The sequence below is a fragment of the Notolabrus celidotus genome, chromosome 2 (assembly GCF_009762535.1).
Source record: "Notolabrus celidotus isolate fNotCel1 chromosome 2, fNotCel1.pri, whole genome shotgun sequence".
Lineage (NCBI taxonomy): Eukaryota > Metazoa > Chordata > Actinopteri > Labriformes > Labridae > Notolabrus > Notolabrus celidotus.
The window spans coordinates 36894286-36918088 of record NC_048273.1 but is presented as its reverse complement, the minus strand read 5'-3'; the positions used below and the strand labels follow the sequence as shown (position 1 = coordinate 36918088).

Here is a 23803-nt window from a genome sequence, read left to right as displayed (position 1 = left end):
TTGGCCAGTCTCAGATATGGCTTTTTCTTTGCCACTCTGCCTAGAAGGCCAGCATCCCGGAGTCGCCTCTTCACTGTAGACGTTGACACTGGCGTTTTGCGGGTACCATTTAATGAAGCTGCCAGTTCAGGACCTGTGAGGCGTCTATTTCTCAAACTAGAGACTCTACTGTACTTGTCTTCTTGTTCAGTTGTGCACCGGGGCCTCCCACTTCTCTTTCTACTCTGGTTAGAGCCTGTTTGTGCTGTTCTCTGAAGGGACTAGTACACATCGTTGTAGGACATGTTCAGTTTCTTGGAAATTTCTCGCATGGAATAGCCTTCATTTCTAAGAACAAGAATAGACTGTGGAGTTTCATATGAAAGTTCTCTTTTTCTGGCAATTTTGAGAGTATAATCGAACCCACAAATGTGATGCTCCAGATACTCAACTAGCTCAAAGAAAGGCCAGTTTTATAGCTTCTCTAACAAGCAAAACCGTTTTCAGCTGTGCTAACGTAACTGCACAAGGGTTTTCAAGATGTTTCTAATCATCCATTAGCTTTCTAACGCGATTAGCAAACACAATGTACCATTAGAACACTGGAGTGATGGTTGCTGGAAATGGGCCTCTATACACCTATGTAGATATTCCATTAAAAACCAGATGTTTGCAGCTAGAATAGTCATTTACCACATTAACAATGTATAGAGTGTATTTCTGATTCATTTAATGTTATCTTCATTGAAAAAAAAAGTGCTTTTCTTTCAAAATTTCTAAGTGACCCCAAACTTTTGAACGGTAGTGTACATTTTTTGATCGTCTGATAAACTTTTGTTTTTTAAATTATCTGAGAGAAATTGGGCCCCAGGTTTGGCTCATTGGTTATAATAGGTGCCCCATGTACAGAGGCTACAGTCATGATTCATGTTACCCCCCCCCCCCCCCCTCTCTCTCTCTTCCCTGTCTCAGACACTATCAGCCATCCTACCCCCTAAATGGAAGCCCACAAAGCCCAAAACTAGGAGCAAAAATAAGAGAAGGTTTGTCATTTCTGCGTAGTGAATGACCTTTCTACTTATTCTAATACTAAAATGGTTTTAATGTAACAAGTATCAATGATTCATCAAGTTTTCTTATGTTTTTGGCTTCTGAGCACTCAGTACCAAGCAGTATGTTTTCATTGTTTACAAGCTGAGACCTTTTTAAATGAAAATTGTTCTCAGAGATCTAAAAAGATGAAAAAAAAAAAGACTTATTTTTCTGCTTTCCTCTTTCGGTAATCTTCTTACGACAACACAATCTATTAATGGAGTGTTTCAGCTCTCCACAAAAGAGTAAAAATAGGGGATATTACCAGAACAATAGTGGTTTAACATTATGAAACCTTTATTTGAACAGAGGAAGAGGTTTGTGAATTTTCCTGGTTCCCGTTAAATTATTTATCTGCTCAACCACCGAGGCTAAATCTGCCCTTCTCTGAAATATTTCACATAAATAGAACATTTGAGGAAAGACTAAACATAGACAAAGACTTTACAAATATCATAACTGAGGCTCACTGTAACATTTTTAAAGCCGGGAAAATCAGTAATTCTGGAAATGCCTTCAGCCGGAAAGGTCTGTCTAACAATAGGATCAATGAGGATCTGAAAAGGGCGCAGAGATCTCAGGTTGTGTCAGGTGACCGAAGGCCGGCCTGGGAATGAGGAAGTGAAGGGTTTGTGGCTGTTCAGTTATACGCAGCGAAACAGCTCCGAGTCGGGCGTGACTATTCCTCGACACAAAAGGCTGTGCTGTGGAGGTCACACTTGTCATGTGGAATTAAACTTGGGCCTCGCGCTGCTCCTCCACGAAGCGAAAGCTGAGCACTCACACAAAGAGAGCCAGCTGTTTACTTCTGTTCCTCTTCTGGTCACTGAGCAGAGGAACATTTCTGGTAAGGTGGCGGTTACGCAATCACTGGATTGTGACACAGTGACAGGAATTCACTATTTAGTTCACGTCTACAGACACGTCTCATAAGGTCATTGGGCTTGTAGCGCTTGCCTGCAGATTTTTACCAAAAGGGAACGACCAAAATATCATTTGATACATTTTTTTAAAAAAAGGCAGAATTTCTTAGGTCAGTCAAGGATTCCTAAGCAGTGATTTCTGCCCCTGGGTAGAGCAGAACAAGCAGTAAACACAACACTTACATAAAACAGCCCTCTACACTTGTTATGGCTGAAGTGCCAGCAAACAGTTGCCTATTTACACCTCCAGCAGGCATGGAGCAACAATAGCATTGATTTAGTTCCATGTTAATTACCTCCTGTGAAATGTTTACTTTTCCACTAACTGCTAGCCAGCTTTTAACTCTAGCATTTTTGTGCATCATGTGATAATCAGGTTTTTTTTCCCTGAATATCCCTGCCTGTGTGAAATGTGCTTGTGGCCTGCACAATATGAAATAATATGTGATTTGTGATGTAAATACATAAAAAGTGCAGATTAGCATAACTTACAGCATTTATATATATATCTGCTGTTCTTCATGTTTTGCAAAACACCTACGTTTGCAACAAGCCCCTCCTAAAAAAGAAATAAATCCAATCTTGTTTTCACCGTAATATACACTACCGTTCAAAAGTTTGGGGTCACGTAGAAATGTCCTTATTTTTGAAAGAAAAGCACAGTTTTTTTCAATGAAGATAACATTAAATTAATCAGGAATACACTCTATACATTGTTAATGCTGTAAATGACTATTCTAGCTGCAAACGTCTGGTATTTAATGGAATATCTACATAGGTGTATAGAGGCTCATTTCCAGCAACCATCACTCCAGTGTTCTAATGGTACATTATGTTTGCTAATCGCGTTAGAAAGCTAATGGATGATTAGAAACATCTTGAAAACCCTTGTGTAGTTACGTTAGCACAGCTGAAAACGGTTTTGCTGGTTAGAGAAGCTGTAAAACTGGCCTTTCTTTGAGCTAGTTGAGTATCTGGAGCATCACATGTGTGGGTTCGATTATACTCTCAGAATGGCCAGAAAAAGAGAACTTTCATATGAAACTCCACAGTCTATTCTTGTTCTTAGAAATGAAGGCTATTCCATGCGAGAAATTTCCAAGAAACTGAACATTTCCTACAACGATGTGTACTACTCCCTTCAGAGAACAGCAGAAACAGGCTCTAACCAGAGTAGAAAGAGAAGTGGGAGGCCGCGGTGCACAACTGAACAAGAAGACAAGTACAGTAGAGTCTCTAGTTTGAGAAATAGACGCCTCACAGGTTCTGAACTGGCAGCTTCATTAAATGGTACCCGCAAAACGTCAGTGTCAACGTCTACAGTGAAGAGGCGACTCTGGGATGCTGGCCTTCTAGGCAGAGTGGCAAAGAAAAGGCCATATCTGAGACTGGCCAATAAAAGGAAAAGATTAATATGGACAAAAGAACACAGACATTGGACAGAGGAAGATTGGAAAAAGGTACGGACGGACGAATCAAAGTTTCAGGTGTTTGGATCACACAGAAGAAGATTAGTGAGATGCAGAACAAGTGAAAAGATGCTGGAAGAGTGTCAGACGCCATCTGTTAAGCATGGTGGAGGTAATGTGATGGTCTGGGGATGCTTTGGTGCAGGTAAAGTGGGAGAATTGTAAAAGATAAAAGGGATTTTGAATCATGAAGGCTATCACTCAATTTTGCAACGCCATGCCATACCCTGTGGACAGCACTTGATTGGAGCCAATTTCCTCCTACAACAGGACAATGACCCAAAGCACACTTCCAAATTATACAAGAACTATTTAGGGAAGACGCAGGCAGCTGGTATTCTGTCTTTAATGGAGTGGACAGCGCAGTCACCAGATCTCATCCCCATTGAGCTGTTGTGGGAGCAGCTTGGTACGGAAGAAGTGTCCATCAAGCCAATCCAACTTGTGGGAGGTGCTTCAGAAAGCGTGAGGTGAAATTTCTTTAGATTCCCTCAACAAATTAACAGCTAGAATGTCAAAGGTCTGCAATGTTGTAATTGCTGCAAAGGGAGCATTCTTTGATGAAAGCAAAGTTTGAAGGACAAAATTATTACTTCAACTAAAAATAATTATTTCTAACATTCTCAATGTCTTGACTATATTTTCTATTCATTTTGTAACTCATTTGATAAATAAAAGTGTGAGTTTTCATGGAAAACACAAAATTGTCTGGGTGACCCCAAACTTTTGAACGGTAGTGTATGCACCACTAAGGGCCTGTGTCCACTGACAGCAGTTTTTGTGATGGCAGCATCCATGACCCCAATTTTGGGGCGCTTCTTACCCATGTTAGCTGTTGCTATTAGCTAGTTATCTATCAACACTTTTGCTTAGCCACTATTGAGTATGAGTTAATCTGCTCTGGATGCTTAGTATTTGCTTTTATTCATGAACATTTTTGCAGGAAATGTAAAATCAATATTAAAGAATTGGTAGTACCAGAAGTTCTAGACCTGGAAATTGTACCCTCAGAGAAACAAGACAGGGTGCAGGAGATAAATCGTGCATATGTCTGGGGCTCTATGATTTCTGCTTTCACGGAATCGCGGATGGAATAGTGGATTGGCCAATAAAATCTACCCTTAAAAGTGGAATATCGTGGAAATTGACATAATGTGAGTGAAATGCTGTCGTCATGAGGAGAAGGAACGTTTGTCTGGGGAAGTGTTTCAGGGGACCGCTCATTCGTAGCACCACCCGTGCATCTCCTCACAAACATTCACCCACCCCCTCCCGAAATAAACAACATGTTGAAGCGGCCACCAGAAACACCAGCTAAGTCTACAAAAACACTACGAAACTCATCTCTTACTCCAAAACACAGAGCTGAACAGTTCCCAAAGGACTCCTATGTGTCAGGTGACAGGCTTTTTTAAACATTCTGCCAACATACTGTTGACTGGAAACGTAAAAATACATGATGACCACTTGTCGTCCAAAAGCCATGTGAAAAACAGAGAAAAACACTGTGCTGCTAATGCTAGCCAGGCCATCCTGCACTTACAGACAAGCATTGCTGCTTCAAACAAGTCAGCGGATTCAAGAAGAAACTTTGTTGAGGATTTTCTTGCAATGTGTACATGGGCTGACATCCCACTTATTCACTGACACAAAAAGCACACACTACATGGTGGGACTATTTTGTGTCTATAGGTAAATACACATCTGAGCGGATGAAAATCGTATGTGGAGTACCTCAGGGATCCATTCTGGGGCCTCTACTATTCAACATCTACATGCTCCCCTTAGGTCAGATAATAAGAAACAACCAAATAAAATACCATAGCTATGCAGATGACACACACATTTACATCACCATATCACCAGGGGATTATAGTCCCATACAAACACTGAGTAAATGCATTGAACAAATCAATGACTGGACGAGCCAGAACTTTCTTCAGTTAAACAAAGAAAAAACTGAAATGATTGTTTTTGGAGAGAAGGAAGAAAGGTTAAAGGTTACTGCTCAGCTCCAATCTGCAACGATGAAATGTTCAAACCAAGCCAGAAACCTTGGTGTAACCATAGACTCAGACCTTAATTTCAGCAGCCACATTAAGACAATTACAAAGTCAGCCTACTATCACCTTAAGAATATATCAAGGATTAAAGGACTTATGTCTCAGCAGGATGCAGAAAAACTCGTCCATGCATTTATCTTTAGCAGACTAGACTACTGTAACGGGGTCTTTACAGGACTCCCTAAAAAGTCCATCAGACGGCTGCAGCTCATACAGAATGCTGCTGCTCGAGTCCTCACAAGGACCAAAACAGTAGACCACATTACTCCAGTTCTTAGATCTCTACACTGGCTTCCTGTCTGTCAGAGAATAGACTTTAAAATCCTGCTGATGGTTTATAAAGCACTGAATGGTTTAGGCCCAAAATACATTGCTGATCTGCTGCTACTTTATGAACCACCTCGACCTCTGAGGTCATCAGGTACTGGTCTGCTTTCAGTTCCTAGAGTCAGAACGAAACATGGTGAAGCAGCGTTTAGTCATTATGCAACACATATCTGGAACACACTCCCTGAAAGCTGCAGGTCTGCTCCAACTCTCACCTCTTTTAAATCAAAGACTAAGACTTTTTTATTTGCCACTGCCTTCCTATCTTAGATTATTTTAACCCACTTTAAATTAAAATTTTAATGTAATTTTTAATATATTTCTAATTTTCCTTTTCTTTTCTGTTTTATCATATTTGTCATTTTAATTGTGTTCTTTTATGCCTGTCTGAATGTCTCCAATGCTTTTAATGTTTTAATGTAAAGCACATTGAGTTGCCCTCGTGTATGAAATGCGCTATACAAATAAAGCTGCCTTGCCTTGCCTTGCCTAAAATAAAGGTAAAGGGTAAAAAACAGAATTCTAAAAAATTAAAATGGAAAAAATGGAATTTGGAAAAAACGGATTTCATCAGGTCCTAAATGTCCGCCACCATTGTCAACTAAGTTTAAATCAGGAGTCTAACCCTTTCTTGATTTTGATTGGCGAGCATTGACGAGTGCGACAGTGTGTCGAGAGTTAAACTATTCTCGACTGAGAGTGCTGTGAGTGCAGCGCCAAAAAAAATCAGTTCTCAGTTGTGGGTGTTTTTGTGCTCAGGATGTCGAGCTCTGGAGACAATGAGAAGTATTGTATATGTTTAGAAAATAGATGCTGCCAGAAAAAAAAGCTGTTAGTGGACACAGGCCCTTAATCTGAGGATAGCTGTTATAGCTTCTGATTGCATCAAAATGTTGTGAACGTACGGCCATTAAACCCAGGCCTCCATGCAGCAGGTAAATGTACACATACTGGGTGAGAAAGCATCTGATATTATATTACCGTCGAATTTATTGCAATATATTCAGACTTTTACAAATGCTCATATTGTGGAAACAATAAAAGTAGGATTGAATGTGCAGCTCTGCCTAACGAGAGCCTTTCAAACAATAAACTGAAATGTGCTTAAAGGCTCCTTTCACTTAAAGTGTAACCTTATTCACAGTTTGTCGAGACGGGACGTTCCAACTATCCTCTCTACATGAAGACTCTGAACGCTGGGGGAGTGTCTTTGTCCCTCTTTGAGACAGCAAGGGGAAATAGTAACTGGTCAATGTCTCATCAACAGGACTGGATGATGTTGTGAAATTATTAAGGATGTAATTTTTGTGTGAGGTAAGAGAAGAGAATAATGTATTTGCAGCTGATCTACAAAAAATGAGCACTAAATTAGGAGCTAACATTTACCATTAGGGAAGCTTTTGTCTATTGATAATAAGAGAGTTTGTGCAACTTTTAAGGAAAACTTTGACATTGGCAAGATTCATGTCTTGCTGAAAACTGAGGACAAAATAATGACATTGAACCAGAGGGAAGTTGCACATCATAGAACCAAAACAATGAGCTGAAAGAGGCTAAAATGCTAAAACAGCTGAGGAGATTTTCGACACGTGATGTCATCCTAAAGTGAATGAAGGACAAAGTAACGTACTTGTGGAAGTCCTCGATGCAGTGGATGTGGTTGGACGCGTCCACGGTGAACGGGATGCCGTCCAGGCTGCGGTGGCAGACCACGCAGGTGAAGCAGTGAGGGTGGTAGGCTTTCCCCGTGGCTCGCAGGATGCGCTCCATGATGGGCTTACTGCAGATGGTGCAGGTCTCCAGGGTGTTCTGCAGACACAAACCACAGACACCCACATGATTACACAACAAACCTGATGATGAATGAAGGGATTCTGATGATTCACTCCCAAAGTCCCTTTGAGCACTTGTTTACAATTAGCACTTGTGTGCTGACAAATTCTAATCAGAGTGACATATTTAGAGAAGTTTTTCTGCAGTTTGTGATTCTTAACATCCTGCTGACAGTGTTACACTTCCCATCTGTGCCCGTGCGACAAATAAATCCACACTGAGGACCTTTAGCTCGGCTGTCCTCGAATGCCTGTGAAGCTGAAGGAATCTGATTAGCACTCCTCTCCAAACACAAACACAGTCATTTTTCAGCTGCCCTCTCCCACTCTCCATCCTCCCGTATGCACAAGTGTGAGCAGTAAATATTTCCACTTTGTGATGACTGCAGGTTTTCTGCAGCCAGGCGACTGGGCAGGCAGCCCGCGGGGGGACGTGGCGGCTGCATGCCCCTGACTGATCTGTGGCATCTCTCTTCTTAATATCTGCCCGGAGATGCCATTTGTTATTTCAATATTTCATAAATAACGACCGCCTCTCTAAACAGCGATGCAATTACAGGGGGTGGATATATCATGTGAGGGTGATCAATGTGCGGCCTGATGTGCGGGCTGATGGGCCCTCGCTGTAGCTGCCTGGCGCTCAGGCATTTCCTGGATCTCTGTGTGTCTCTGTTCACCCCCCTCTCTCTCTGCGCTTGGCTGGGCTAAAGAGTGCACGGTTCAGCTGTTCCCATTGGCTCCCACCGTAGTAGCAAGCTGCCTCAGTGTTTCCAAACACAGCTCGGGGTGTGTAGCAACACTGCGCTGCGTCATCGGCTGCCTCCCAGATGCACCGCCGGGCCCTGCTGTTTAAAATGACACTTCTGTGACCGCTCAGCTGAGGTAAACTCCAAACATCTCCTGTCCGGCCATGAAGCACGCGCACTGACATTTATAGACAACATGCTTATGAGTGAAGCAGATTTATAGGATGAACATGACAGAAACTTCATGTTAAATCTTCCTGTCAGGATTCTGTGAGCTGACTTTTGCTCCTCTGGCATCCAAATAAACCCATCATGTGCTACTGGAGGGTCAGAGATGAGAGCTGCTGGCGGTAAAGAGGTGGTTTAAAAATGGCCGTTTCTTCAAAGCACTCCTGGAGAGGCATTATTTCATGAAAAGCAATGTGTGTAGACAAGCTTTGCATTCTTATTTGTCTTTTTTTTCTCTTCCCCCTCTCCAAGACGGTAATAGAAATAAACATAATTCCCACGGCAACATTTGTGTATAAACAATGTCCATATTGCAATCCTGCTCCATCCTGGAAGTGGAATGAAGCCTTTAATGAGCTCGCTGCTCTGAGCCCTTGAGGTTTGCCTCATGCACGCACACAGAGACACAGAGACAGAGAGGTAGAGAGAGGGGGGAGAGAATATATTTGCAACCTGAGAATGTGAGTGAGATACGGCGACCAAACAGCACTAAACCATCCTCAACTCTTACTCATCTGTCTGCATTTCTACTCACTTATTCTCATCTGCCCTTCATGTGGGAATACCTTGCCCTTGTTTAGCTTAACTAGAGCATATGATTTCACAGCACACACTTCCTCGGGGCCATTGTAATGAGTACAGTACTCAAAAGACAAAATTTCTCTCTTTCCTCTCATGGTGAGATTCTCTGACCTCGATTCATTCATCCTGCTCAGCCTCTGTTGATTTTTACTCACTCGTGACTCCTTTTATTTGGGATTAGGTAACATGTTTCAGGCACTAATGTGGTGTCAAAACAGAGGACGAGTGTGACTTTTGCTCTGTTTTTCGGGTACAACCTCCACAGATGGTTTTAGGAAATTCTGCTTAAATCACTTCATGCCCTCTCTGTCAGACACCCAGGTCCGTTGCAGTTTGCCACTAGAGGGCTGTATACGTCTGCAGATGTCCGGGTTTTGCTCTTCCCCTGACTAAATGTGATGTATTCAAGCATATGTATTCTTCTTTTTTCCCCCCTCTCCCTCATACATTTCTCTAAGTGTTTGCCCAGAAGGCTAAACAAATGTCTAGGCAGATGAGGTAAAGTGAATTTAGGTCAGACAGCCTCTTACTGAACTGAGGGGTGAGTGGAGTGCGTTAAAGTCAATTGTGGCCCCCTTTATTTTCTCTTATTGTGAGGCGCTTCTCTCCTGCAACAAAGCGCTCTTGTGGCCCTCACACAGAACACACTGATGCCTGCACCGTTCAGCCACTATTAAGCAACACGCTCTCATAAAGCGTTTGACACAGCTGTCTGTGGGAATGAGCAGTTTGATGGCAAACAAAGCATGTGACTGCAAGTTACAAGGTCCCATGTGCTCTGCAGTGAGCAGGAGACGTAGGCCTGACAGAGAGACACACAGACAACGACACACATAGATAACATTGCAAAAATATCCTTAAGTTGTGTAACTTTGAAAAATGTTAATGCGTGGGAACATTTCTCTAATTTCTCTAAATTCTCCAGCATGTGATTTAAAACTCTGCTGGCCCAAACGGCTGCTCTCAGACTGCCGATTAACTAAATCATGAACTGGTAATAATTCACCAAAACCCCCAAAAACCCCAAAGACTAATGCACACTTTGGTTCTTTACAGTGTAATAATATCCAGAGTTTTACATCTGTCACACCACACAGGTGCTTTTTTCTATCAGAGGGATTTTTCTGTACTGAGATGATCGACTTCCTAAAGACGTCATGCTTCTGTTTCTGTCTCTGCTTCAGTAACAGCTTTTTAAAAACTCTGAAGTATTGTTGTCCTGTTCCTTTTCAATGCTCAATCCTTTTGCATTTGTTTTATAAAGATGGAACTATACTTTAGTACTGATCTAGAGTACTGCACACTATCAGGGAGGTAGTCAGTCTGTCAGTCATTTGAGTGCAGATAAAACTTTTTTTTTTAAACACAATTTCAATTTTCACAAAATGCTAATTTACAAAAACTTTCCTGAAACTACTGGAACTATTTTTATTTCTCAAACTCAAATAAATTCAGAATGATTTGAGAAGAGATTACTTTGCGTCTTGCTGGAGGGAGGTGTTTTGATGATTTACACTACCAGTCAAAGTTTGGAAACACCTTCTCATTCAAGGGTTTGTATTTATTGTAATTGACATTGTTTTGACATCAAAACTATGAAAGAACATATATGGAATTATTGAATGAACCAAAAAGTGTTAAACAAAGCAGAATCTGTTTTATATTTTAGATTCTGTAAAGTAGCCTCCTTTTTCCTTCATGACAGCTTTGCACACTCTTGGTATTCTCTCAGTCTGCTTCATGAAGTGGTCTCCTGGAATGGTTTCTAATGAACATGAGCCTTGTGAAGAGTTCATTTGTAGAATGACTTGCCTTCTTAATGTTGAGACCATCAGTTGTGTTGTTCAGAGGTAGGGTTAGTACACAATGGATAGCCCTATTTGACTACTGTTGTAATCCAGATTATGGTAAAACCAGATTATTTCATAGTTTTGATGTCTTCAGTATTAATCTACAATGTTGACAATAATTAGAATAAATAAAAACCATTGAATGAGAAGGTGTGTCCAAACTTTGGACTGGTAGTGTATGTGTGAGGTAAACTTGGAGCCTAACGTGAGCTCTGTGTATGTTCCACATGTTGGTGTGATGAGGGTTAAACACTGAGCACACACTGGACCCAAGGACCTGATATGAGTTACAGCTTTATCTTTATCTCATTTGCAGATCAATATCTCAATTAATCGATTCGTCTCAGAGCTCGTGGTATCAGATGTTTTTCTATTTTTTCACAACTTCATGCAAAACATGAAAAGCGGCAAATCTTCACACTGAAGCAGCTGGAACGAAAATGTTTGACATTTCTTTGCTTGTAAATGGATGATTAATGAACTGTCCAAATAACTGCACGCTCTATATTTACTATCAAAATCAGAATCACATTATAAGTTATGCAAACTTGCAATTCATAATTAATTTGTCCTGGGAAATTGTTTTACATTACATCAGAATTAGAAAAAAATAGAAGATATTATAGACAAGAAATAATATTTATATGTAAATATATATTATGAATAATACTACAAGGCTCATCTCCTCCAGGCTCGATTACTGAAATGCCCTCCTCATCGGGACCCCCATCAAAAATCTCCACAAACTCCAACTAATTCAGAACACCGCAGCCAGGATCCTACTCAGAGTCAGAAAACACGAACACATCACCCCAGTACTCTGCTCACTTCACTGGCTTCCCGTCACCGCAAGAATCAACTACAAAATCGCACTCATCACCCATCAGTGCATCTATGGAAACGCCCCACTCTACCTAAAAGAACTCCTCACCCAGCAAACCCCAACCCGGAACTCACGCACTCCACATCAGAACCTCCTCCACCCTCCCAGAACCAAGCTCCGGACCATGGGAGATCGGGCCTTTTGTGCTGCTGCACCACGTCTGTGGAATTCCCTGCCCAGCCACCTCAGAACCCCACAGACTGTGGATGCTTTTAAAAAACATTTAAAGACCTTCCTCTTTAAAGAGGCTTTTAACTGATTTTAAGTACTGCTTTTAAAAGTTTGTTTTTACTGTGTGCCTGTAGCACTTTGAGATTTCTGGAAATGAAAAGTGCGTTATAAATAAAATGTATTATTATTATCATTAAGTGTGAGGCGAAGCTCTTCAGTTTAGGAACAATCAAGACGAACTGCAGCAGTTAGACGCTTCTGCAGACATAACTTTATAACTGTTACAGTCTGTTAAAACTGGTGGGAATAAAGTTCTTGTTAACACACTCAGGAGTCAAAAATGTATTTTTTGTTAGAGTTTTATAAATACATATACAGTCTATACGTTAGGATAAGATCATACATGATATGAGACAATATGATGCCATGTGACAGGACAGACACGATGCGATGCAGGTAATATTATCTCAGACTCAAGTGCTGTGTGCACACATTAATCTGCCTGCAGGTAGTTATAATAAATAAAAACAATAACAAAAAAAAGCAACATGTAAATAAAGACACACCAATAACAGCAAACAACACATAAGCACATCACACATTCTGCACGTTTGTACAAAGCTACAGCTGAAGAGAAGGAGAAACAAAGAGGTGTTTTCTGTGTTTGCAGATGAAACTGTCAGAAATCTGCCGGAGCACAGCGCCGAATTTAAGCTGTTTACCATCTCCTCCGACCGTATCAACACAAATTTTACACCTATCACTTCTTTTTCTCACATGACCACGTCAGGCTGTCAGGAGGCAGGCTGGAGTTCACTGAGACTGCACGCGATTTATGACCTGGCACGCTGAACTCAGAGTGGGCCAAATTCACAGATGATCTGATTCAGTGTGTGTGTGTGTGTGTGTGTGTGTGTGTGAGTGTACATCCACAGCCTCTCAGAATGTGCTGGTCAGTGCCAGGCAACGCTGTGTGAATTAACTACACCCTGCTGGAGGTGGCTGAGATGAGAACTTGTTCGAAAGAAGAGGTCCGAGCCTGGTCTCTGTGTTTGGTTTCCTCTGCAGAGAAGAAGAGACGCTGACTCGTCGTGAACTATGAGTCAAATCTCCGACCCTCCTCCGTCCCCGGGGAAGGTGTCGGCTGACTTAATGAACCTCGACAAGCAGCCTCTCTCTTTCTTTTATTGCCTAATATGGCTCAATCAGGCAGGACAAAGTCAAATAATGTAGAATGCATTGTTGTCAGTTTACGATGGGAGGCATTACGAAATAAAGGAAAACAGGGTTAGGAAACAGAGACGGAGAGAAAGAAACTATGACTCACAGTGAGATGATACTAAAGAGAAAGTGAGGAAGTTACAAACTGCATGGGTCAAACAAAAACAACTCCAACTTCACAGAAAATATCTTCACTTTTTCCCTTCAAACTTCCAAAACAACCGCCCCCACTTTCACATCTGCTCCATCGATGTACAGAGGAGGACTGGAGACTGAATTAACAGATTAAGTAATTCAGGAGGAGGATTTATGTCATGCATTGTGAGGATAAAGTTGAAATGTTGTCAATAATTACAGATAAATGTCAGAATAAAAACATGACAGGAGAAGACGCTTTCTGACACTCTGGAAGTATTCCCTCAAAAAATCAAAGTCGGGTGATTTTTTTTTTCTCACCGGGAAGTTTTCAGTGTGATTCCAAAAATTAAAAAATATATATTTTCTCTTGTCTTGTCTCATAGCTGGTCTAAATACTCTTTCACCGATCTATACGTTCATTCCTGTGCACACACACTGAAACACCCCGCACAGCCACGCCGGCTGACAGAACATAAGAAGTGGACAGAGACTCTTTGAAGTGGTTTGAGGAACCACCATGACAAAGTTTCACTATTTGGTAGTCCCCTTTTTTAAGAGCCAGAGGAGACAATACTTGCAGGAGAGGATGCCAAGTGACCACTTCTCTGTTGGGAAATGTCTTCGGCAACAGTCGGCAAAACGTTGAAAACTTGTTCAAAAGTACAAAATGTATCTGGAGTGGTTGATGAAACGTCTAAGTTAAGACCATCTTTGAACAAAAAATTTTCTGCTTCTGTCACAAGATTCATCAAGCATTCACTCACAGTTAACCCATTTTCACACTGCATTTTAATTTGTGGTTAATATGAAATTCATACAGAGCTTCAACATCACTGACAAACATTTTTTAGTAAGCGGGGAGATTTCAATCCTAACTGTAAACAAGCTCAGCGCTCAAAGGAGTATTTCATTCTCCTTAAATGTGGTGTCTGTACACTAAATATAAGCCAGCTTTGGTGACTAATTATTAGGGATGGGCAATGATTTTTTGAATATTCATTCACTTAGTAAAAATCTAAGAGTTACTTTGAATATTTTCTCATCTTAAAAGTAAAATTTTTTATCACTTTTACTGGTGCCTGGATGTAATACGGTATTCCTGCCACACGGTCACTACAGGGCGTCTTAAGCTGTTTGCTAACCAGTCACGGCGATTTTCTCCTTTTCTGAATCTCACACTACTACTACTACTACACACACACACACACGTATTTCCAGAGACTGAGCATGACTGTGAAATTAAATGTAAACATACATGCCACGCCGTGTCACAGAAACACCCACATAAAGATAGAGACAGACGCTGTCAGTGCCCGCTACTAACAGCACCTGGTCCTGCTGCTGGTTAACAAGACTGCCACACAACGGGCTGTTAATTGGACGTGTGTGTGTGTGTGTGCATGCGTGCGTGCGTGTGTGTGTGTGAGGGGGGGGATTATTTGAATAATCGGCATATAGATGCCAATGATTATCCAATAATATTTTGGCTTGAAATGCCCATCCCTACGTATTATCCCCTACATTGGTTGCAGTTATACATTTTCATGGACAGCACAAGAGTGACTCTGAGTGAAGCCAAAATGTTTAGAGCTCCCCCTGTTGACCGGCTGCACTTCAGGCCTCAAAACCTTTCGTTCTAGGAAAGAGAAGGTCCATCTTTTTCCCCTGTTAGCAGTCTCAATGCTAAGCTAATCAAACCAGCTGCTGAATGTAAATGTTTGACACAGATGAGACGTGTCAATCATCTCATCCCATTCTTGGCAAGACAGCGAAGTGTCAAAATCTCCCTGTACACGCAGTGACAGGGTAAACAGGTCTGAAAGACTCAGCAACTATCTGAAAACAACAAAAGCCTCTGGATTTCACAAAGGTTGTTTATATTAGTGCTGCGATACTTACCTGTCTTTTATTATAAGACATTCTCTGTGCTATTTAGTGAGAGAAAGTCTTGTGACACCTGCTGCTCACGGAGTATTTAAGATCGCCTTAGCTCCACTTAACCTCCATTAAGATACCCGAGTTACATAAGAGATGTTTGACTTATTTCCAGTGTCACTCTGTTTATTTACCAGCTCTCATTTCATGCAGCACTCTCTTTGAATTTAACGTGTGGGGGTTGAGTTACTCCACGGCAGACTATAAATGTGAAGGTCACGATTAAAAAGCTCTTAACAGTCCTCGGCTTGTTTGTGAGAGTCTTCTATTAACTGAATGACTGTCTCCAGGAAGCAGCAGAGTTACCTCAGTCACACCTGACTAGCTGGCACCAGCCTCTGTTCATGCATATTTAAAGAGCAGATTTGGCAAAACTGTCCCTGTGTCAGTGTACACAGACATGAAGCTGTGGTTTGAATCCTAATTGTGGTGCCACACAGTCAAGGAAAACTCAGGGAGTGTTTTTATATCTTATGTAGATAACAGGTTTCAGGCCTGACCCTAAAGAACTTTCTGTATCAGCGTAAGTTAACTGTGGTCAGGGTTCAAGTCTTTGGAAGTTAGGTTTGAAACTGTGGAAATGCAAATATGATACCAAAGCAGAGACTCTTACATTTAAAAGCCAAAACCTACGTGAGTGTTTGAAAACCTGATTAAACCATTTACAACATGATGTGGGTGTGGCCTATTTACTTTGATTGACATCTGCTTAGCCCTGCACTAAGCAACAGCTCATACCACAACCAGCATAGTGCCACCATTAACTTCATATTTTGACTTAAAATAATAATGTCAATCATAGCTGTTTGGAGTACTTGATTCTGATTGGTCATTACAGAACAATATGTCATAGCAGTGGTCTGTTATTTCTCAACAGCAGACCACAGCTCTGGAGAACCGACAATTGCTCGGGATGCTGCTCTAATCACAAGCCTCTTACTTTTACGGCCAAACTCCACCAGATCTGTGTCCGGTCCATCTCCGATCCGTCACGGCACCGGATCTGATAGGTTTCTATTCTAGTCAATGTGTTAACTTCCACTGGATCCGCTCCATTGTGTTCCGGCTGTGTCTCTGATCCGGCAGGTCGGAGTCCTCTGGATCAGATACACGAGACTTCTATTTTTGCCGGATGCCGGAGCACGACGCATCAATCTCAACAGAGCAGATGGAGCGGGACAGGAAGTCAGGCACCAAAACAAAATGAAAACATCCAGTTAATTTTCAGAATAAAACACTCTGTGTTATCACCAGATCGTATTTCACTTAACTACAGCAACAAACCATCATGATGAGCGGAGCCAGGCCTAGACAAGACAACATGGATGAGGGGAGGAGGAGGAGAATCCTTGATTAAGTGATTACCATGGGAAAACCTCGGTCACATGACTCCAGCTGTCCGGCGGTCCTGCTCTGTGCTGCGTTCTGAAAACGCAACCGGTCGGTGTTGACGGATGAGAGAGCAGAGAGCCGGACGGACACGGATCTGGTGGAAGTTTCGCGTTAATTTAACTGTGCAATACGCTGAAATATTGGGGTCCTAGTGTGTCATATCACATTACATTGAGGCTTTGTGGGAGTGTGGTAGGTAAGGCTGGCACGCTGCAAAAGGGCCACATACAGACACTCAAACATGCATATGCACACAGTGCTGTACTGTGTTTCCCCCATTACGTCTCTGTTACTACCTCTATGATAGGATCAGAGGTGGGACCTCTTTGCCCCACTATTACACCTCTGTGCTTAACACACTGCAGACAAGGAGTAACAGGGGCATACATGTCCCACCTTAAAATAACAGTGTGTTACAGCCATCAGACTCTGGAGGATGAACTATCATCATATCAACGTGCAGAAAGAAGTCTGGTTCATTTGATGTTGGTCTGTTTATGGTGGAAAAACACAAAAAGAATAGAAAAAGAAAAGAGCAGGAGAGGTTAAAGTAAATACATTTACACATATATGTTTAAGGACTGATAGATAAAAAAGGTGGTAGACTGACTGAAGCTAAGTTTTAAGAAGCCTGTAGAGTCATCTATTACTTTGGACGTGGCTAAAACTGTGAGTGTAACAAACAGTTTTTAAGGGAAGTAATAAATCAATAAAGTCATGTCCAGGTCAATATTTGGTGAAGAGTTAATGAAGCTCTGAAATAGGTGCGATACTGTACAGTGAGAGGAGGGTTATATCAGACGGGAGCACAACATGGGTGAGCAGGCCCAACAAAGACCCGCTCAGTATACACTGTCTTCCAAAATATTATGCAAGTTGCATTTTTTGTGAATATTTTAAAAACTATGTTAACAGTCATTTTCAAATTTGTTAGGAAGTCAGATAGTGAATATATTTCTTCAACTGTGTGTTTAAAATGATGCTTTTCGGCTGTATTTTTAAATAAATGCAGAATCTGCAGAAATGAGCGTGCCAAATTATTATCCAAGTTGGTGATAAGAGCATATAACTTGTGAAAATTAAAAACTAGGCACCACTTAAAAAGTTCTATTGATTGAAAACAATAATATTTACTACAACTGTATTCAAACTTCAACAAAAACAACAGTTTTCTTTACATTTGTATACAAAATAAAACTGTTAATGTCTTTGAAACATTTCAAATCTTAAGTGTTTCTCAAATGTCCAATATAACCTCCTTTTCTTTCAGTGAGGGTCAGAGGTCACTGTAAACTGATTTAGTTTCTGATGACTTCTCTGCTGACTCTGTGAGCTGCACCTTGTATGGTTTTCCAAAGATGCTCTTTGAGCTGTATTTCTCACCATTACTGTAAATGATCTCCTTTATTATTGACCACAAGTTCTCAGTCGGGTTGAGATCAGGTGAGCAGGCAGTTCATGAGGCGATCCTCTTTAAAGCCCTCAGATGCCGTCCTGTCCTGGGAATAATGTGAGGCATGTGACGGTGCATTGTGCTCATGCATGAACACTAGCATCTTTTTCACTTTAGCTGAATGTCTTTACCTCCATGGAAGGACGTGTTTACAGCGTCCTGAACCCGGAAAGGACCAAGAGGTTCAGGACGCTGTAAAACTTTCCTTCCATGGAGGAAAAGACATTCACCTAAAGTGAAGATGACCCTAGTGTTCATGTATGACAATGCACCATCACATGCCTCTCGTTATTTACCAACTTGCATAATAATTTGACACACTCATTTCTGCAGATTCTGCATTTATTTAAAAATACAGCCCACGTACTTTGAAAAGCATCATTTTAAACACACAGTTGAAGAAATACATTCATTATCTGACTTCTTGACACATTTGAAAACGACTGTTAACATAGTTTTTTCAAATATTCACAGAAATGCAACTTGCATAATAAATTGGAACACTGTGTACATTATCCCTTCTTTGGTCGCTTAATGATGAGTCACATCGTTCCATGCTATCCATCGCATAGCATAGTTAGCATTTAGCTTACTGTCAGCTGAGGTGTCCCTATTTGCAATGCTGCACAATAACTGTGTGGCATTAACGCCTTCAACAAACACTGAATCAGATCCTCAACAGCCAACGATAAACTTCTGAAACAAACAAAAAAACGTTCAATATATTTAGTCACTCAGAAAGTGGGCTGCTCTAAAAAGATCAGCTTTGCACAACAGGTGCGCTGAGGGTATATAGCCGATTAGCTACCATGTGAATATCCTTGTGATCCCTCAAATATCCGAGCAATGCCACGCTTGATGAAAAGCACATTTCTGGAAAGCGTACAGAAGCTTAAACATTGTTTTGTTTTGGGATTGGTGTTTATTTGTCACACTCTTAGATGCTTAATATGAAGTACATTGAACCCTTACTTACATTTTTGGAAAGCTGTTGTGAGGGCTGGATTTCAAGTAGCTTTTGAAGAAAAAAAGTTGTTTTTCACATTCTTTAGAGAAACAGTGGAGAGCCTGACCTGCAGAAAATCTGCTTTGGTTGAAGGAGCTCATTTAAATCTTCTCACATTAGCCAGGGGATTGTGGGAGCAACACCCTCCACTGATCTGTGGTCTGCACAGGCCACAGAGGTGGGGAGGTCCCTGTGTGTGTGTGTGTGTGTGTGTGTGTGTGTGTGTGTGTGTGTGTGTGTGTGTGTGTGTGTGTGTGTGTGTGTGTGTGTGTGTGTGTGTGTGTGTGTGTGTGTTTTCTTTCAGCTCTGTGGGTTCAGTGATCTCCATCGTGTCTCCCTCCTCCTTCTGCGCAGGTTAACAAGTGAGCAGCAGCCAGTGGTCTGACTCGCCCTGTGACATGATCCCGTCCTCAGCTCTGGACACCCTTCATTTGATTTCATCTATCAGTGGTTGCTTTCCAGTGACCGGCTCTCCCTGACACCGTGACTCTTCCTGTCTGTGTGTGCGGTGTGTAAGCACCAGGTCCACACTGTGAGCATATGAAGATTTATTAACACGACTTGACTCCTTTGCAAATTCCTGTCATTCATAAGCGTGTTATGTAAATCACCCACTCGTATATTTCCAGCTGCCTGGATGCAGATGACTGAGGTGTGCGTGTTTTTTTTTTGTTTAGTGTGGGTGTGAGCGAGCATGTCACGCAGTGCAAAGTGATTCTCCTAATGGTTTTGTAACTCATGAGGATCAGTGACCTTGAAACTATCAGCTGTGTAATTCACAGATGGAGCGTTTGTGACACTCATCTGTGCGCACGACAGTCAGTCAGGACGAGAGTGCATAGAAGGTTTCAGTGTCTCTGACCTGGAACGGCCTCTGAGTTCAGGTCTGCTCAGCTCAGTCGGTCTGTCTGTGTAATAAATCCACTCTGGGTTATGGATGACCAGCGCATGCAGGAATGGGATGGCATTCTTCCAGAGCCTCCTATCCGGATTTGTTTTTTTTACATTTACTTTATATCTCTGCCGGATGCTTTATGAGCTGCCTCGGCCCTGACATCCTCCCCACAAGCTGCTCTGCCTGAGCAGGTTTCACTCCTTCAACTGCAGTGCATGAGATCTGACAAAAAGCAACAAAAACTGCACGTGTCTGAAGTGATTGAAATATTCATACATTCTATTACACTCAGCTGCGCAGCCTTATTTGTTCACGCATGTTTCTTATTTTAGCCGAGTGATGATGATATCAGGCTGGAGCCAACGTGAAGGGACAGGAGTCGCACAGATCATGCCTCGCTCAGGCCTTTCTTTAAAGAATAAAAGGTGGCAGCGGGGGCCCTGATCTCTCTCTCCGGCTCGGGCAAAGTGGCCGGCCTGCCTGTCTGCCTCTCTGCCTTAAATTCAGCTCTGCAGCAGAATGTGACCCCTCTGGACTTTGGGCAATGTCTCCTGCTCTGGTTACAGAGAGAAACTGACAAAGACCCCGGCAGTAGTTCTCTCATGCCATGAGTTAGAGTGACATTGTGGTGGGTCAGCACTGGGTCACGGATATTTTTCTCCTGCTTGCTCCTGGGGGGGAGGAAATATGCTTAGACAAAAAACATGAGGGTGGTTTAGAGGGCCTGGTGTTTGGAGTGGCTCTCTCCTCTCTTGTCCAAACAGCGTATTCTAATAAAAACACCCCTGCTTTTCATTTACGTGTTTGTAATAGGACAGCAGCATTCCTGTAGTGCGAATCAGCAATAAGAAATAATGACCTGCTTGAGTTTAGTGGGCTCGCACTCACTGTACGGCACAATTACACACACATACATAATTGTCTTGGCAAGTCTGGAGACGTACTAAGATGTGAAATCCTATTCATGCAAGTGCTATCTAATTGGCTCACTCCTTTGAGGAATTAGACCGAGTTAATCACGTCTGAATATACAGAACTCAATTAGAACTCTGCGAGCTAATGCAGACAGCCATGAATATTTGATGACGCAGTCAGCAGAAAGCTGCTCCGTGTCGGTTAGCGTGCCTCAGACGACAAGTAAAGAACCAGGGAGGATGTTTACCTGCCGTCGCCGTTCGCTGTTTGCGTGGCAGCTCTCCCGGCATGAACCTCAGCTGTGCAGCCGCTCGCAGGCATGCAGCGCCGCCAACAGCAAGCTGCAGCATGACAACCACGAGCACACGGGGGCCCTGAACTTACCACGCTGGCTGCAAGCCTATGCATCTGATCTGACTACCTGCATATCCATCACAGAGGAGTGACAGGTGTGTGGGTGGTGTGCAGTCATTTCCAATTAGAGCTGTATTACTGTCAGAGAGGCAGCAACACAAACTTTGTTTATTCTGTGTTGTTGTGTTGACATCAGCGAGTGCATGCGAGAGGAGATCGGACTGGGATTGGATGTATTGTATCATAAATCCCTCCTGTCAATGACAGCAGAGGCTTCAGGGGAGAACTCGGGGATATCCCAATTGTTAGCAGTGAGTGTATTTTGTGTATGATGAGCTGTGGAGGACATCCATCACCACCAGCCCCAATACAGCTGGAAACAAGCCTGTCGCCTCTGGGTGCTGTGCCACCCTGGGAAGCTTCCCTTTGCTATCTAGAACGTACGAGTACCGTTTGTTGGACTCACTCAACCCAAAAGAATCAGTAAACAAATACAACAGTGGATCCCAACCATCACTGCCTACAGCGTCCCTGCATCACACCAGATTATCCCCTTCGTCAGCACCTCACGCAAGGTTTCAGCTGCTGGATGGATTACAGTAGATGTTAAGTAACACTCTGAGAGCTGCTGAAGTCAGAATTTTTGTGTGAAGTGATTTGTTAAATGTTGGTTTGCATTCGAACGACCAACTCTGACAGGCTGAAGCTGGATCTGTTCTTCAACTTATCTAAAATCTTCATCCATTTCTTTAGACTTAAGCCTTGTTTATACTTCTGGATTGAATTGACCTCGGAGCCTATGCATGTAGCCTTGACATGCACCTTCTCAAAATTGTAACTCCACGTTTAAACAATGACGACGCAAGCCTTGTGATTGATCCAATTGGCAGCATCTATTTCCTGCAGAAATCACACTGCCTACTAGCTTTTATTTGAGTATTGCAGAGTGACATGGACGCTCAGGTGCACAAGTATGAAGTGCTCGAGACTGTGTCGGTCACTACAGCGTAGAGTCAAAGAATTATAAAGCAGGCTTTGTTGTTTCTCCTGTTTTCCTTACTTTAAAACATGACCCTCTTAAAAGCGGACAGTTAAAAAATGTACCCTGAAGAACCCTGGAGATGCTGATCTTTAGCTGCATTGATTGCTTAACAATGAATACATTGAATCAAAAACTAAATGACTGATTGCGGCAGCAGTAAAGGAGTAAGACTCGTGATCTGCAGGGTAAAAACAGTGTTTTGGTCAAAGGAGTCTGGTGGTGTTGAAAAGGACAATGTAAGAGCTGTCCCTGTTTTTTAAGAGCACATTACACGAGCAACAACATCCCTACCTATAGGGAGTCTTACTTTGATCACACTCTGATCCTGTCAGTGGCAAAAATGAGCTCTTAGTGGACGTATGAGATAGAGCAATGTTTGCCTCTGAGGACAAAGTTTCACCTGTTACATCCTGTTTTGTGTCCTCCAGCTGAGCCAGTCTCCTGCAACTAACACAAAACTCTAAGTATCTGTTAATCATGTAGGTTCAGGTTAAAAAATATGCAATGACCCTGTATCTCCTCATCCAAAGTCGAGAAAAGCTCAGTCTTGTCTTTACAAAAGTGTCCGATTTGCATTTAGACATCCCGCCCTGACTTAGGGAAATGTCCTTCTTTCATGTGGAAACTTACAAAGCACAAGGGGGGTCCCAGCAGGAACTTTCTTTGTTGTGTTACCAGCTATACTCCTCTGTTATCTCACGACAAATACTGCACCCCATCACAGTAACTTTATGTTTCCTTGCAATGGGTGAGAGCTGCCGAACGTCCCTTCCTCATTGCCAAATCGATCAGGCCCAATTTGGATGAAAAGAAGCGCCATGAAAAAATGCTGGTTGCTGTCAGATTTTGTTTTTTAATAGGTCAAAAAGAAACTGAAGGATGGTAAAAATGATAAGTGGCTTTGGCTGAAAGCAGAGACGATGAATGGGTTGAACTGTGGGACCTGATTATGAGTCCCTTCAAGCTAGCCTGAACCAGCAAATCACTGCGTTGGCTACACCGCAGTCACTGAAGTCTGTCTTTGTCAGTTTATTCCTCAAAAATGTTGGCATAAACGGTCAAGACTGCACGGACAAAGCTGCTTACAAAAAATGTAATGTAAAAAGTTAGTTTGTTAGTTTGGGTGGAGCTAGATTCAAACACCATCCATCTTTCAGTTATCTTAAACATATAATCCTGTTCAGGTCCTTGGGGGCTGGAGCCCAGTTTCACCTGTCATTGGACGAAAGGCCAGGTCACCAGTCCATCACAAGGCCAACATGTAAAGACAACCATTGCACACTCACACTCACACCTACAGCTGCTTT

At 42.2% G+C, this 23803-nt stretch overlaps 1 protein-coding gene across 2 annotated transcripts in view; it reads right to left on the bottom strand.

Moving 5' to 3' along the window:
- lpp (LIM domain containing preferred translocation partner in lipoma) overlaps positions 1–23803 on the bottom strand; it is a 297770-nt gene that overhangs the window by 16271 nt on the left and 257696 nt on the right. For both annotated transcript variants that reach the window (XM_034706133.1, XM_034706143.1), the window contains exon 10: positions 7484–7662. In XM_034706133.1, coding sequence (XP_034562024.1) covers positions 7484–7662 — 179 coding nt within the window. The remainder of the gene's footprint in view (positions 1–7483; positions 7663–23803) is intronic.